Below are 17,098 nucleotides of genomic sequence, written 5' to 3' on the forward strand. Positions count from 1 at the left end.
ATTCAATTTATAAAAAAAGATACAAAAGTAAATCAAAATAGAGACCATGTAATCTCTCTTAAAATTAATATTGAAAATAATATTTTAAGATTACCCATACATTAAGACAAACTTTATTTTTGCTTAAAAACTTTTGGCAAAACAAAATCCTTTCTTTCTTTATTTCTTTTTCTTTCATTTTTTTTTGGTTTTTGCCCGGAACTTTTTGTATGTTGATGTGTATAACCTTTTAGAAAATATTGATTTAACCGGTATTAAAATGCCAAAACTCACAATCCTGATAATGAAATTAAGATATCTCCATAAAAAATAAATCAAAATAGATTATTAAACTCAATTACTAACCGACTCAATATCGAATGATAAAATTAAAAATAAAACACAAAAAATAACATGAGTCAACTAGGGTTAACTGGTCAACTACTATTCTCAAGTGATGAGACAAGTATAATCTAATAAAAAGTAAACAAAACAAATCATAAAGTCTAATTTTCAATCAATGTAGTATTAAATGATGAAATTAGAAAAAAAATTTAATTGAGAAAAAATAAAAAAAAAACACAGGAATCAACCAGGTTAACACGCCAACCTCGCAATTTATGTTATGAGAATGGAATAACCCAATAAAAAATATTAACTTAACATATAAAAATAAATTAACTTTCCCTTTTCTTTTCTAGCATTTCTCTCTTCTATTCTTAACATCTCTCTCCCCCCTCTCTCCTTGTGCTAAAAAATAAAATAAAATCAAAATCAAAACTTTCTTCCTCGCTGTCTCCCTGTCCTCTCCACCTGCATAAGCACAAGGGTAAGGGAAGCCCATTATGATCATTTGTAACAATATTCTGCATTTAAATTCCTTCAAAATCATGGCATCATCTTCAATATCGGTTACAAATTTTATTTTATTTTTATATTTTTAAAGCTGTCACATTTTTCAATAACATAAATACATACAGCCGTACGTTGAGTTGATAAATTTCTTGACTAGTTTTCTACTTTAAAGGTTTTGTTGCAAAATTAAATTTCAACGATCATAAAAGGAAGGAACGAACGTTTGAATTAGAAATCATTTTTTTTTGGACAATTAACGATGTAAAATATTGTTTTTTTAGAGTCTTGAATGTATATGAATGATTATTATTAAATAAATAAATAAATAAATAAAAGAAAATGGTTACAAAAAGAGATGGTCAATCACAAGAAGATGCCGACCTCAATCATTGAAAAATATATAAAAAAATAATTTAATATTTTTTAAATGAAAAATAATTTAAAAAACAAAAAAATATCATAATATCGAACAACATAGGTTTGTTATAATCTCTTATTGTTTGTTTCTTATTTTCATGGTAAGAAATCCCTCCTAAGTTTTTTTTGAATTCAGATTGAATGGATGTAATTTATAAGTTTATAATAATAATAATAATAATAATCCACATGATGCGTTATGTTGCCAAATTAAGACAAACATAGAGAAAAGAAAATCAAAACAACTTTACCTTATATGTATAATATTTTCCGTTTTCCAAAAAGAAAAGAAAAGAAAAACAGTGAGAAATCCCACAGCTCATGAGCCTATATATTTTTCTTTGTAATCCCTGATCAAGTGATTTTGTGTTAACCATGATTTCCGGTAAGGACATTTACCAGGTAGTTTCGGCGTTGGTTCCTCTCTATGTTGCAATGATATTAGCCTATGGTTCAGTGAGATGGTGGAAAGTTTTTACACCAGATCAGTGCGCAGGCATCAATCGTTTTGTTGCAGTTTTTGCAACTCCGTTTCTCGTTTTTGATTTTATATGTTCTAACAACCCTTATAAAATGAACTTACGCTTCATCGCTGCTGATTCTCTCCAAAAAGTGGTGGTTCTGGTGGTTCTCTTCGTTTGGCAAGCCACCACCGGACGTGGTGAGCTTGACTGGACAATCACTCTTTTTTCTCTATCTACTCTTCCCAACACTCTTGTCATGGGCGTCCCTCTTTTGAAATCCATGTATGGAGAATTCACATCGCCTCTTATGATTCAAGTTTGTTTCATGCAGAGTGTACTTTGGTACACTCTGCTGCTGTCCATGTTTGAATACAGAGGTGCAAAGAGACTCGTTGCTGGGCATTTTCCTGAAACAGCTGCTTCTATTTCCTCTTTCAAGGTTGATTCGGCTGTTGTTTCTCTCGGTGGTCACGAACCACTAGAGACGGATGCTGAGATTGATGATGATGGCAAGCTCCGAGTGGTGGTAAGAAGATCAAGTGCAACATCCTCAAATTTCTCATCGCGCGACAGGTTCGACGGATGGAACCCGGTCCTTAGTGTTCATCTTCCACCAAGAGCTTCAAACTTCTCCAGCGTAGAGGTTTTCTCCGTACAATCCTCACCAAGGGCTTCAAGTTATAGGCAGACAGATCTCCCTAACTTAACTAATAGTTTTGGAGACATTTACTCATTACAATCTTCAAGGAATTCTGTTCCAAGGATTTCTTCGAATCTTGAGGAGGAAATGAGAAGGAAAAATGGAGTTGCTTTTCCAGGTTCTCCAAGCGGTGCGGTACCACAAAAGGAAGGTGGTGGGGCGCCAGCACCTAACAAAGACCTTCACATGTTTGTTTGGAGTTCAAGTATTTCCTCTAATATTTCTGATCATAGATATCTGAGAGCTGATCAAATAAATGGCAGACACACCTACCCTGATCCCTTCAATGGAGCAGCTCCTCAACATGACAACATTGCTGCTGCTGCTTCAACAGGTACCATGCCGCTACTTGCATACACACATCAAGAATAAATCATATAATTCCTACGTACTAGCTGTTAATTAGGATTATACGTCATAATCCCTGGCTGGCTAGACCATTCTTCTGTTTCCATTCAGCGAAGAAACAACAGATGCCTCCGGCGACTGTCGTGGCTCGACTCATCGCTATGATGGTGGGGAGGAAGCTCGTTAGAAACCCTAACACTTACGCAAGCTTGCTGGGCTTGCTATGGTCTTTGATATCATTTAGGTATCTGGAAGCTTTTGCTGTTGCTGTTGTAGCTAGAGCATATACACACACCATGGATACTGATCATGAAACAAAAACACATACAGGTGGAGCATCAAGTTGCCATTGATCGTGGATGGATCTGTAAGAATATTATCCAATGCTGGTCTGGGAATGGCTATGTTCAGTCTAGGTACGTTATAAGTTAGTTATTAATTAATTAATAAATTATCTTTAATCAGCAACTTTGATTTTAATTAATAAAACTATAGTAGTATTTTTATTATAATAATAATAATTGAATGATTAATCAATTACTAGTTATTTGAAATAATGTGCGCGCAGGTTTATTTGCAGCGTTACAGCCCAAGGTCATAGCTTCTGGAAAGCTTTTAGCGTTGATTTCTATGGCTATTAAATTCTTGGTAGGACCAGCAGTTCTTGCCGCAACATCTCTTGCCATTGGTCTTCGCGGTGATCTCTTACGTATAGCTATTGTTCAGGTAATAAGCCATGGTTAGCTGCTCCTAGCTAGTAATCGTGCTCTAAGCCTATAACACTGTAGGTTTTTCTTTTTTTTCTTTTAAAAAAAAAACTATCCTTGATTCAATCAGTCATAATATAAGCTATAATAAAAATCCATTAGAATCATTAAAGATACTAGATTATTTATTAAATAAATTCCTGGATAAACCGTAATCCACTAGTTAAATATTTGCCACTTGACCCGTGTCATTGTGTAGTTGTTAATTAATATCTGTATATTCAATGCTAAAATACTCTTTTATATATATTATACTTAGAAAATGTAGTCATGTTCTCTCTCTCTCTCTGGATAATAAAATTTACAGTACTAGCTAGGGTTATTAAAGATACTAAATGATATATCAAATAGACTCCTAGATAAATTATAATTGGCTAGCTAATTCGTCACTTAACTCTATCGCCACTATATAATTGTTAATATATGTAAATACGATGCTAAAATATTCTTATATATGTTATATTATACTTATAAATTGTAGTTTGGATAAATGCCTAGTTTATTTCTCGTCAATATTTATAAAAAAGGCTTGATTAAGTAATTAATTCAATGACCTGTTGGCAGGCTGCACTTCCATCAGGCATTCTTCCTTTCATATTTGCCAAGGAGTACAATCTCCACGCGAATATACAGAGCACTTCGTAAGTTTTTCATACTCTATTGTTAATTATACAGAGAATCTAGCAAATAATAGGCCTAATTAAATTTAGAATCATCACCGCACGACTGCCTGCCTCCTCCTTCGTCAACATTTCCTTCTCATCACCACCTTAATTACATGCATGTAAAGCTTTTTATGCAAGAACATTTTCTCTTTGCAAAATATAATCAAATGATGGGCACCGAGCTTGCATCTCTGATCTTATTCATAGCTACTAGCTTGGCGGCTAAGTGATATTCTCATAGTTTAATATTCCACTAGTCATGGCAAAGATCTTAAAAACGGTAAGAGTCATGCCATCACAATGCTATATATATATATATATATATATATATATATATATATATATATATATATATATATATCACAATATCAGCTAGCCAGTAAAATGCTCAAGTTCTACGTTTTTGCTTCTCTGTAGGGTCATTTTTGGAATGGTGGTTGCCTTGCCTGTTACAATAATATATTATGTGCTTCTGGACTTTTAACTTCAATTCCCAATGAAGGAGGAGGCAGACAAGAGTTAAGTGATGTAGAATTCAAGGATGGCTCGAGTCAAGGACAAATTTGTATACATTCACTTGTGTTTCTCTCGTGCTTTCACTTGTACCTTACATGCATCTTCCTCAAGTTTTAGCAAGCTGTACAAAAAAATGTTCAAATATATATTACTAATGTTGATTTGATATAATATTAACTTTATGGATCTAAATACAATTTTTATAACCCGTAAAAATATAACTTGACTAAAATAAATTTTAAGATGATATCTTTTTTTAACATTAAAATAATTAACAGCATATTGGATTGACTTGGGTCAACTCGAGTTATGAGACTATGATAATCACATAGAAAATAAATCAAAATAAATTATGAATTAATTCTCAATCAACCCAATGTTAAAGGATAAAATTAAAGAAAAATAAAAAAAACCTAAAAAAATAACCCGAGTTAACTTATCAAACCTGCGACATGGGTCATAATATCAAGATAACCCCATGAAAAGTAGATCGAAACAAATTATAAATCTCAATCCTCAATTAGCCCAATGACATTAATTCAGTTCAAAGTGGAGTGAGCATCAAATTCAAATCAAAGGAGACCGGACGACGGATGACACCTTTCTTCTCTAGACCGTGTCTCTGATGAAGCAATCCGAACCGACAAGCGAAATGTCCTTCCTTTCGTGATGACCGGACACCGAGATCCATGTTCTACCTTCCCATGCTGAATCCGCTATCGCCGTCTTTCCCTCACAAGCTAAGATGAAGGAGCTCGTATTCCCATCCTTACTCGTCCATTCAATTCAGCCTTCGCTTAGCTATTCGAATCAATCATTGAATGGGAATGGGTGTGGGAACTACTGGTTGTGCCCTTCCCCCCGTTTCTTTGGCTTCAACGTTAACCGGGGAAAGCTCAAAAGATGAGGAATCTGAGAAAACTTCTCTTCTACCTACCAAAGACAGAGGGTCAGGTGCTGTCTGATCTCCTTTGTTATATCTCTTCTTTTTCCTGCTGCTAGTAGGAAACAGCTCTTAGGAATCTTAGTTTGCTTCCTTTCTTCCGTCCCTTGGGATCGCTCTTTGGTACTTCAACTGTTTACCTGATTCTCGTCCCGGAACCTGGGGTCAATGTTAAGGGATGGCATTAAAAAAAAAACATAAAAAATGATCCAAGTCAATCTGCCAAACCCATGATCCGAATCATTGGACCGAGATAATCTTATAGAAAAAAAAAACATGATTTAACTCGAATCAGCCTGCCAAATGCACGACTTTGATCACTACCAAAATCTTTCGATTTACCGACGGATTTTTTCCGTCGGTATTTGCACTACCATTCCGTTGGTAAAAAAATTACCGATGAAATCACTGATGAAGACTAAAATTATCGACGAAATCACCGACGGAAAGTCTTTGTCAGTGAATCTTTCGTCGGTAATTTTTTGTCCGTCGGTAAGTTCGTTGGTAATAAAAAATTATTATTACTGATGGATTTACTGACAGAAAAAGCGAGCAATTTTTTTTTTCATTTCATCGGTAATCTCCTTGGAAACAAACCATATATAATTCTGTCAGTATTTATTTAAAAATATTTTTTACAAAAATATAAAATAATTAAATTAATATTAATCAACACTCTATAATACTCAAAATGCTTGGAAGAAGAAAATCAACTCAAAAAATTTGCAACAAATAAATAACATGAAAAAATAAATTCAACTAAAAAAATTCATATGAAAAAATTTTAAAAATCCTATAAATAAATCGACAAAAAATTGATCTCATATGAAAAAAAAAATCCTATAACAACATTCATACAATTATTAAGAACAAAAACAATTAAAAATAAAATAAAAAAAATATAGTGAAAAAACACGAAAGTAGAAGATTTTTTTTTTACCTTAATGTAGTTGCAAGTGAAGTTAAGAAGAGAAAAAAAACAAATTCGTAAAGTATACTAATTAAAAAAAACTGAGAAGAAAAAATAAGAAAGGAGAAAAAGACATACCTGAGCATGGAGGAGAAGAGAAGGAGTTGAGGAGAGAAGAGAAGGAAAAGAAGGAGAAGAAGAAGACATACCTGAGCATAGAGTAGAAGAGAAGGAGTTGAGGACAGAAGAGAAGAACAAGAAGAAGAACAAAGAGAAAGGAGACAGGTCTGTTATGAAATTAGGGATTCTAAGCAATTTATTCGGGTGTTTACCAATGGTTTTACCGACGGATAATTAAATATTAATATTTTAAATAATTCTGTCGGTGATTCCGTCTGTAATATTTAATTTAAATTTTGAATTTAATAAAAAAATTTCAGAAACCGCCAAATATCACCGATAACTTTTCAATCTGTCGGTGATTCCGTCTGTAATATTTAATTAAAATTTTTAATTTAATTTAAATTTTTTAGAAAACCACCAAATAACACTGATGACTTTTCAATCCGTCGGTGATTTTGTCTGTAAAGAACAGTAATAGTGCAATTAGAAAGTGAATAGTTTCAGAGCTATCTGTAAAATACCGACAGAACAATCCGTCGTTGATTTTGTCTGTAAAGAACAGTAATAGTGCAATTAGAAAGTGAATAGATCCAAAGTTCTCTGTAAAATACCGACGGAATGTTCCGTCGGTAATTTTCTTTGTAATTAACATGATGAATAGTGTTGATAGTTTACCAATGATTTTTCTGACGTAATTACCGACTAAATTCCGTCGGCAATTCTGTTGGTAAAAATGGCACGTCATCATTTTTTTAGCTTTGTTTTAATTATTTTTTTCCCACTATAATTCCCTTGGTAAATACTGAGGGAATATTTTTGTCGGTATAATCTGTCTACAATTTACCAACGAAAATATTCTGTTGGTATTCCTGTTTGTATTTATCTATTTCTGGTAGTAGATCATGAGACAAAGATAACCCCATAAAGACAAATCAAAACAAGTTATGAAGCTCAATTTATAATTAGCCTTGTCAGACCCAATATTGAATGATGAAATTTATAAAATATATAATTAAAAAATAACAGAAAAATAAGTCAAGCAACTCGGGTTAAACTGTTAAGCATTATTATTGGATCATGAGGCCGGAATAATTTAATAAAAAATAAACCTAAATAAATCATAAAGCCTAATTTTCAATCAAACACAATATTAAATGATGACAATAGAAAAAAAATAGTCAATTAAAAAAATAAAAATAATATTTGAATTAATTGAGTTAACTCGTCAAACTCACGACTCGAGTCATAAGACGAAAATAACTCAATAAAATAAAAATCCAATGTTGAAGGATCTGTAACCCAGATCATAAGACCGAGATAACTTCTTAGAAAAAAATCAACCCGATTTAACTAGGGTTAAATTGTCAAAACCCGAGATCTTGATCAGGAGACAAAGATATTCCCATAGAAAATAAATAAATAAAAAAGATTGTGAAGCTCAATTCCTAATCGATCTACTTTTGAATGATGAAATTAGAAAAAAAAATCAATAAAAAAATGACACAAAAAACAACTCGAGTCAACTCAAGTTAACCTGTTAAACATTATTCCCTAGTCATGAGGTTAAAACTATATAATAGAAAGTAAACAAAATAAATCATGAAGTCTAATTCTCAATCAATCCAATATTAAATGACGAAACTGAAAAAAAAAGTTAATTAAGAAAAAGAAAAACAAACTTGAGACAATTAGGTTTATGTGTCAAACTGAGTTAACCTGTAAAAATCGCAATCAATTTTATAAGAGTATCATAACTTAATAAAAAAAATATAATATTAAATGATGAAATATTTTAAAAAAGATTGATTGAAAAATAATCAAAGAAAAATAGAAAAAAAAGAAGCAAATCATTATTCAAATGAATAATGCTTTGTGAGTAGGGGTACAATAAAACCCCTTTCTCTTTTACTTTATATAGTTAACAACTCAATATTAAATAATGAATTAAAAAAAAAGAGTTAATTAAGTAAAAAAAATTAAGCCAATTGAGTTAACCTGCTAAGCCAAGTTAACCCGTCAAACTCTCGATCTATGTCATGAAAGTATGATAACTCAATAAAAAATCTAATATTAAATGATGAAATTAAAAAATAATTGATTGAAAACAAATAAAAAAAAAGAGAGAAAAAAAAGGCAAAGAACTATTCAAATGAATGATTTTTTGTGTGGCAGGGTACAATAAAACCCCCTCCTTTTTTAGTTTATAGCGCTTTCCTGCGGGTCAAATATTTGTTCTTTCTTAAAAAAAATATATATATGAAGACTTTTACAACATGCTTTTGTAAATTAAAAAACCCCAAGAGAAATTCAAAAAGTTGATGAATATATCTAATTGAATAAATCAAGAATTATTTGTGCTATAAAAAAAAATCAAGCCCAAAACAAATTACAATTCCCAATCAACAATAAAAAAATATTAAGTTATGAAATTTAGAAAGGAAAAATGCAATTTTAATAGGTACAAATGACACAAAAAAAAGAGCAAAAAAGGCTTAGTATTTCAAGTTAGGAAGGCCCAGGCACATGGTCCTGGAGTAACCCACACATCCAGGCCTTATTGTTTTTATTTTTTTAAGGGGTCGTCTGCCAGGGCGTATTTGTTTTTGAGGTAACTTTTATGGTTGTTGTTTGAAAAAAGTAAATTTAGAAAAAAGTATTTTAAGTTCTAGTTAGTTGGATTTAAATATATGTTTAGTAAAAACCGTGTTTGAAGTTTATATGTAGCAAAAGAATGCATAAAAAGGAGATGAGTAAGGAATATTTACGAAACTCAATTAAAAAACATGTAAAAACTGCTGCACAAAACCTGCGTTTTAAACCCAATTTTTTAGTGGGTCCCACAACATAAAACTCAGTTTTATGCTATACCAAACATGTTGAGTTTGTCTCACTGCTACCGTGAAAGCTAGCGAAAAACAACGAAGTCTTTAATACTTTGAAAAAAATAACAGATGACACATCGTCTACACAACCCGTATTACTACGATTGGAGGTCAGCAGAAAATCAAGTTGGTTTGTTTAAGATCAAGAGAAGCTCGTTTTCAATATTTTTTTGCCTGCAAAAATAAATAAAAAAAACACCCTAAACACCTTGTAAAATACATCGATAACCTCTAACAACCTAAAAGTTGGCTCTAAAACCCACAATCAACCTAAAATCAAAATTCCTTTTGGATTCAAATCTATTATTTTTGGCAAGTTTAAGGGAAAACAAACATGTTGTATTAACTTTTCCCATCAAAAGGAATTCATTGACGCCAAAAACACTTGTTTTCATGGTTTCAATTGGTCTCTACCAAGACTTTCTCTTTCATCTCTCAAACTAGGAACTAGAAAATAAAAAAAATAAAGTTTGAGACCAAAATTAAATGTCATAAATTCTTAGAGATTGAAAGTTTATAATTTGAAAAGTTGTAGGATCAAAGTTTATGTTCAGCCCCAGGTTTTGAAAAACCCTTTTTTTACCATGTTTTTCATATTAGTCCCTTATTTTTGAATCTTGCCATTTTTTTTAATAGATGTGTTTTAATTGGCCATGAATTTAGGCTTATAAGGGCGTAATAAAAGAAAATGGGAAAGATAAAGACAAATCACTGTGGCAATGATTTGTTCCTTGGTGAACAATGTTGTGGGGAACACTATTTTTCCCATGTATTTTAGAGTATTTGTTAACTAGGTTATTGGAACGCAGGTCATATCAATTTTCTTTTAACATAAAAAAAATGCTCTTGTATTGTCAATGTTTTTTTTTCTAGAAAACAAAAATGTGGAGATTGACCTAATATAATCTAGTTGACTAGGTGGGTTAAAAAAAAAACTCAGATGATCGATAAAAAAATAGTTTGATTAAAAATAATTTGAGATGATATTTTTTTTTTAAAAAAAAATATTAAGACGGAAATATATTAGATCTACCCGAGTCAACCTAAGTTAACTTGTCAAATCCACAACCTTAATCATTAGACCATGATAACTAAAAAAAAAGTAAATTAAAATAAATTTTAAAGCCTAGTTCCCAATCAGTTTAATATTGAAAGATGGTATTAAAAAGAAAATTAAGAAAAGGAAAAATTGACCATGGTCAATTTATATTAACCTGCCAAAACATCAACCTAGGATATGATACCACAATAACACTATAGAAAGTAAATTAAAACAAATTATATAACTCAATCTCAATCAACCAAATATTAAAGGATGAAATTTAAAAAAAAAATTAATTAAAAAAATATCACAAAAAACAACCTAAGTTAACCTGAGTTAACCCACCAAACCCGTGACCCGAGTTATGAGACTACGATAACCTCACATAAAGCAAACAAAAAAATGTCTTAAATCAACCCTTGTTAACATATCATACCCGCGACCCGAGTCATGATGTTAGGACAACTCCATAAAAAGCAAATCGAAATAAGTTATAAATCATGATTCTCAATTTATCACATAAAATTGAAAAAAAGGATAAAAAAATAACTAAAAGTCAACTCATGTTAATCTGCCAAACTGATTACTTGGGTCATGAGATCGAGATAATCTCATTAAAAAAAAAGACTTAATTTTCAGTCAATAAAGTTTTGAATGATAAAATTAAAAAAGAAGAAAAAACCCAAGTCAATAAAATTAATCCATCAAACTTATAATCCATGTCACGAGATTTAGATAAATTTATATAAAATAAATCGAAATAAATCATGAGATCTAATCCGCAACAAACTAAGTATTAAAAGATAAAATTGAAATTTATTAAAAAAATATTATTAAAATGAATAGTATTTTGTGAGGTGATAAATAATAAAAGCACTACCTCTCTTAGTATTTTTATATCTTAGTATTTTTATATTTTTGTTTAAGGATGGAAGATTTGATATTGAAAAAATGGCAATGAATATGAGTTTAATTGTGTACTTAATTATAAGAACAGCAGTAAAAAGGATAAAAATTAAATAATTTGAATTGTCAACATTTATTTGATTTGATATTAATTACAATGATATATACTTAGAAAAATAAATACATAAATAAACAAATGAAACAATTAATTAATTAACTTGGACACAAATATATATACAGCACACATGGTTGGTATGCTAGAGCAACATGCATGGATCATCGATCGGCTAGCCAGCCAGCCCTAGCCCTCGTAAAAATCATTGTGAAAGATGCGATAGCAATTAAAAACTGAGCAAAACGATTCCATGGCCAGTAAGAGCATGAGAACAATGGCAGCGAACAACGTGAGATACTGCCATGAAGAGAACACAGACCGCTTCGTGAACTTTCTTATCTTTATCATCCATAGGCTACCATGATACTTATTCACATCTTCAATCACCTTATCTAAAATTGGAGCTTTTGTCAATCTAATAGCCTTGCTGTCGCTCATTCCATTCAACATATTGGCCACCTCCTCATCACTCTTCAAACGGTTCAAAATAATGCCTCTTTCTCTTAGCAATCCCACGTCCTCTTCAGTGTCAATGATCCCGTTCAACAATTCTATGTATCGAGTAAAAATCAAGGGTCCTGATGCGTTTGATATCTCATATGCCATCAAGTTTCTAAACACAGCCTCGGTGTTTATGTCTAAACTAATCGTGGGCAGGTAAAATGCAGCTTTATCTTTGTCGAAATTAATGGTTGAGATGTTTCCCCTGGTAGGGATGAAAGAAACACCAGAATTTGAGAGCTCGGTGACTGAAGGAATTGTGATCTCTTCTACCAATGGTGGCTTGTTCATGCTGGTGGTAGAGCCCTCATCTTCTGTATTAATGGGATCATCTGGTGATATATGCAGGAGTGTAGATAGGATTGTCCAAGAAAATTTCATCTTGATTGTCACAGATGATGAGATGTTCTTGATCAGGAGACTTACCGGGCCTGTCGTTCGTTGTGAAACCATATTCCAAATCTCGTTCAGGAGTTGTTTTACGTAATTCGAATCAGACCCAAACCCTTCACTTTCTAGCCGAATATCAGCTTCGATTTGATCTGCAAAATCTTCAGATATCTCTACCGGTTCTTCCACTTTCGGCACTATAATGTCATACAAGAGGTCTAACAAGTGGGAATGCTCCAAGATTTTCTGAGACTTTGGCAACTCGATCGTCTTGAAAGGAGAGAGCTCTTTAGCTAATCCCCTTATCATGGAAAGCAGCATATCATCAGCCGATTCAACTGAAAGGTATTGAAATTCTAGCACCTTTCTCAATACAAACAACGGTACTTGATTCTCAAGCATCACCATATCTCTTAGAATTACATGATGAACCGATTTCCTCTTTGAATAATCAAGCAAATGAGACATCCGTGACGTAACCACCCTCGATGAACTTGAAGTTTCTTTGAGGGAATAAATTTGAAGAAACTCGAGCAAGAATGAAACATCCAAAGCCATCATCCATGCTAGTGTTTCAGCATTAAAGTTTAAGTACTTGTGGTAGCATGCCCTAATCTTCGGTTCAAGCTTTATCAATTGCTCGACAAGATTTTCAAAGTTGTGGCGCCTATGAAGTTGGTTTTGCAGTTTCTTGGCTGCAGATAGCTTATAGCACTCCATCTCATGAAGATCTGGACGCAAATAATGGTATGGACCTAGTGAAAGTTGTTGTGGAGTATAAGTGTCGGGATGGGAAGACATCAAGGTTTTGGGGACAGTAAAAATGCACACAGGATCTTCATCACCATCTTCAAGCTCCTTTTCGAGTGCTCGACCGACGTTAATGACCCATTGATACTCGTCGAAATTCGAACTCGAACAACACGACATGGTGGGTTGGTGCTGAGACATGTTCGTTGGTTTCAGGCAGATTAGCTAGGTTTTGTTTTGTTTCTCTCTCTTTTTTTCTCGCAATTTTGGTGCATATATATGAGTTTATGAGCATCCCTTTCATTGATGGTTTTTATTTTTTGTTTTGTTGAATTTCATTGATGTTTTGACCTTAACAATAATACATGGCCACGCCTGGCTCTTAGAATATTCAAACGCGGTAGCAAGATGAGTGTCAAAAGGAAATTCTTATGTTCCAAAGTGGCTTTGAAAGTCAAGTTTGCCTGTCCTGCGTCTGGGCATGCGCCACAACAGTGACGGCAGCACGCCATGCGTTATTCTTAGCTCCATTCTCCTGCCTGGCTCAATCAACAACGCACGGTGTGATTGTAGTTTTTTTTTTAATGTTTTTTATTTAAAAATATATTAAAATAATATTTTTTTATTTTTAAAAAATTATTTTTGATATCATCGCATGAAAATAATTTAAAAACACTAAAACAATATTAATTTGAAATTAAAAAAATATAAAATTTTTAAATTTTTTCAAAAATATTTTTAAAACACAAAAATAAATAGGGAGAGGTTTAATAACAAGAAAATCTCAAAATAAAGATCCATGATTTCAATTATAAACGAAAAATAATATAATCTTACGTCATGTATTTTTACGTTTCAAAAGTACTTTTGAAAACGTTTAATTTTTTAATTTTTTTATTTACTTCAAATTAATATTTTTTTAGTATTTTGAGATCATTTTGATACACTAATATTAAAATTAATTTTTTAAAAATAAAAAAATATTATATTAATATTTTTTTTAAATAAAAAAACACGAATCACGTAATCCGAACTATTCTTAGCAGAACAAGAGTATATGGATGGAATTAACATTAGGAAAAGTGAAGGGAATCCATTTTATTTTTTCATTCTTTTCCTGAAATGACACGTGCAAATAGTCCCATCAGCTGAATGATATGAAAGTTCCTTGCGACGACAAGGAAATGACTGCAAATTTATATTTTTAATAATTTTCGGGTCAAATTAAGGGTCAATTTCTTCTTCTTCTTCTTCTTCTTGATTTTTCCTAATTTCTAAGATAAGATTTCCTTTACTTTTACAACAGAAACTACTCTTCTTTATTATTCTTGATTTATAGGATAAGATCTGATCCCCTTGACTCTCCTTTTTCTTGCATTAATCCTGACCCTTTGAATATAATTGAGTTCAGAAGCCCACCAATATTCACGTCAAATTCAAAAAAAAAAAAAAGATTAAATCTTGAATAAATTCTCTGTAAGCACGTAGTTAAGCTTCAGAACTCCATGAACAGGATGGGACACGTGTCCCTTATCATGTACGCCTGTAAGAGTGAAGGACGACGGCGTTCAAGGTTTCGAAAGTCACCATGGACGTAGCTTCATGGTTTTCAAGATTCAAAAGTCGTGGCATTGAAATTGAAGTTTTTTTTATAAAACACTTCGACAGGTTAAAAGGGATAACTGCGCATGCCAAATTTGTTTTTAACACTCTCAGAAAGAGAAGAAGATAGATTAAGCTTTAATTATTGACTTTAATTTGTGATCGATGTTACAATATCTGCCACAATTTAATTATTTATTTTCTTGTGTTCAAAATCCACAAGTCAAACTTGAGTTTGAATAATCTTTTTTAATTTTGCAATTTATAAGTATTTCAAAAAAATTAAATTTATTTTATTTTAAATTAATTACTTTTAGTGTTTTTAGATCATTTTCATACGCTGATATCAAAAATAATTTTTTAAAAATAAAAAAAATATTATTTTAATTTATTTCTGAGTGAAAAATATTTTGAAAAACACACACACAAATCCATTTTAAAAAAAAATCTTAAATCAAAAGACAATATTTAAGATTCCACCTTGATATATACAGTTTTTTTAATAGAAAACTAGTTGCTTTGGCCACACGTACGTTGCTATAAATGTAATTTAGACGGTTAGTAATTTTCAACCAGTGAGAAACAAATTTAAATATTTAAGTTGTAACTAATTAAATTAAATTAAATATATAAAACATGCACCATATAAATGTATTATAATAGTCGATGATGCAAATTTGATTTTGAGACATAATTAAATCATCCAAGAAACATTAGAATGACGTCGTCGAATTTGAGGCAGAGAAAGTAGAATAAGGAATTTGAAAAACAATAAAAATTTCTAAAAAGGTCTGCAAAACATAATAAAACTTAGAAAATCTTGAGTTTCTTTTTGAAAAAACTAGAAAAAAAATTTAATTAATAATAACTTGTAAAATCTAAGAAATGAAAAAAATCCTTAAAGCCTCGTAAATAGAAAAAACATCTATGATAATGAAATTAATTCTACAGTATATGAGTTTTTCAAAAACTTTATTAGTTACCACTTTTTTAATATTTTATGTTCTTATCTAAACAAAACATCAACCAACATTTAAGTTTGAATTATATATATATATTAAAAATTAAGATTTGTCTTATCATTTTTTTATTATTTAAGGGAGCAATTCACTATAAATCTATTTATCTTGGCAAAACATTTTATTTATATATAAATAAATAAAATTGATGGTTTTATTATTTTAAAATTTTCAATATTTCAATTTGATATGCCTTTTAATTCTGATCAAGCTAGTCAAAATGAACTTAATAAACACCTACAACAAAAATATACTTGAAAATATGTTAATATTAAAGTATTATCTTTTTATAAAGATACTAGATATATATATATATATATATATATATATATATATATATATATATAAAATGCTAAGATAAACATATATATTTAAAATGCTAAGATAAACATTTTTGTTTTGTTTTGTTTTTTTTTGTCATGCTAAAACATGCAAGTCTTTGGCTTGACCGTATAAAAGTTTAAAAGAGCTTGATGCTGTAAAACAAAATAGAAAGACCACGTTGCTAAATAAGGTCATGTCCTCGCACCTTCCTTTACCATGTTATGTATATCTTAAACAGCAGCAGGTTGCTCTTTTATCTCAAAGCTCCAATCACGTGTAATTTATCTCTAATTAGAATATTATCACGGGCTCTATATAGCGGGTTAAAAATAATTTATTTTTTAAATGTAAAAAAAAATTAAAAAAATTAAATATTTTAGATCTCGAAACATGTTAGATTTAAAAAACTTGGATTTAATGGCTATGTCAAACTCAAGATAATTGGATTTGATGGTTAATCCAAACAGCTGAGAGGAAAGAAGAGGAACAACTGCAGGATGGGTGGGGGGCAGCTGGTTGGGTAATGATGGATTTATGTTCAGGGTTTCTTTTTTTTCCCCTTGTTTAATTTCAAAATTGCCCCCATTATGTGTGTTGTGGAGACCAATATTTATGGGTAAAATATTGCTAGATTTTCCAATTTGATCCCTCAACTTCTTTCTTTTTTGTAAATTTGATTTTTCTTAATTTTTTTTGGATTTTTCTAATCAACATCGACTTGAATGAGGAAAATCGGTGATTTTAAAATATAACACGTTAAAAGTTGAATGTGTTCCAAAGATTTTTGAAAAGTTAAATTCTTTTGAGACGAAGCTGAAAATACTAAAAACGATGCAAATATATTAAAAACATATTTTCTGAATTTTCGTTGTCTTTCGCT

The 17,098-nt window shown here is 31.1% G+C and overlaps 2 protein-coding genes across 2 annotated transcripts; one reads left to right on the forward strand and one right to left on the reverse strand.

The window, feature by feature from the left end:
* The first annotated feature begins 1,626 nt into the window (after window positions 1-1,626).
* Window positions 1,627-4,679, forward strand: LOC133669004 (auxin efflux carrier component 2-like). Its single transcript, XM_062089023.1, has 6 exons — window positions 1,627-2,749; window positions 2,875-3,007; window positions 3,094-3,179; window positions 3,332-3,489; window positions 4,095-4,171; window positions 4,613-4,679. The coding sequence occupies exons 1-6, from the start codon at window positions 1,627-1,629 to the stop codon at window positions 4,677-4,679; spliced, it is 1,644 nt and encodes a 547-aa protein (XP_061945007.1).
* A 7,139-nt stretch (window positions 4,680-11,818) lies between these two features.
* Window positions 11,819-13,474, reverse strand: LOC133681102 (putative UPF0481 protein At3g02645). Its single transcript, XM_062104208.1, has one exon. It carries the CDS (start codon window positions 13,472-13,474, stop codon window positions 11,819-11,821), a length of 1,656 nt encoding a protein of 551 aa, XP_061960192.1.
* Window positions 13,475-17,098: the final 3,624 nt, after the last annotated feature.

This window comes from Populus nigra, chromosome 1 (genome assembly GCF_951802175.1).
Source record: "Populus nigra chromosome 1, ddPopNigr1.1, whole genome shotgun sequence".
Taxonomy (NCBI): Eukaryota; Viridiplantae; Streptophyta; class Magnoliopsida; order Malpighiales; family Salicaceae; genus Populus; species Populus nigra.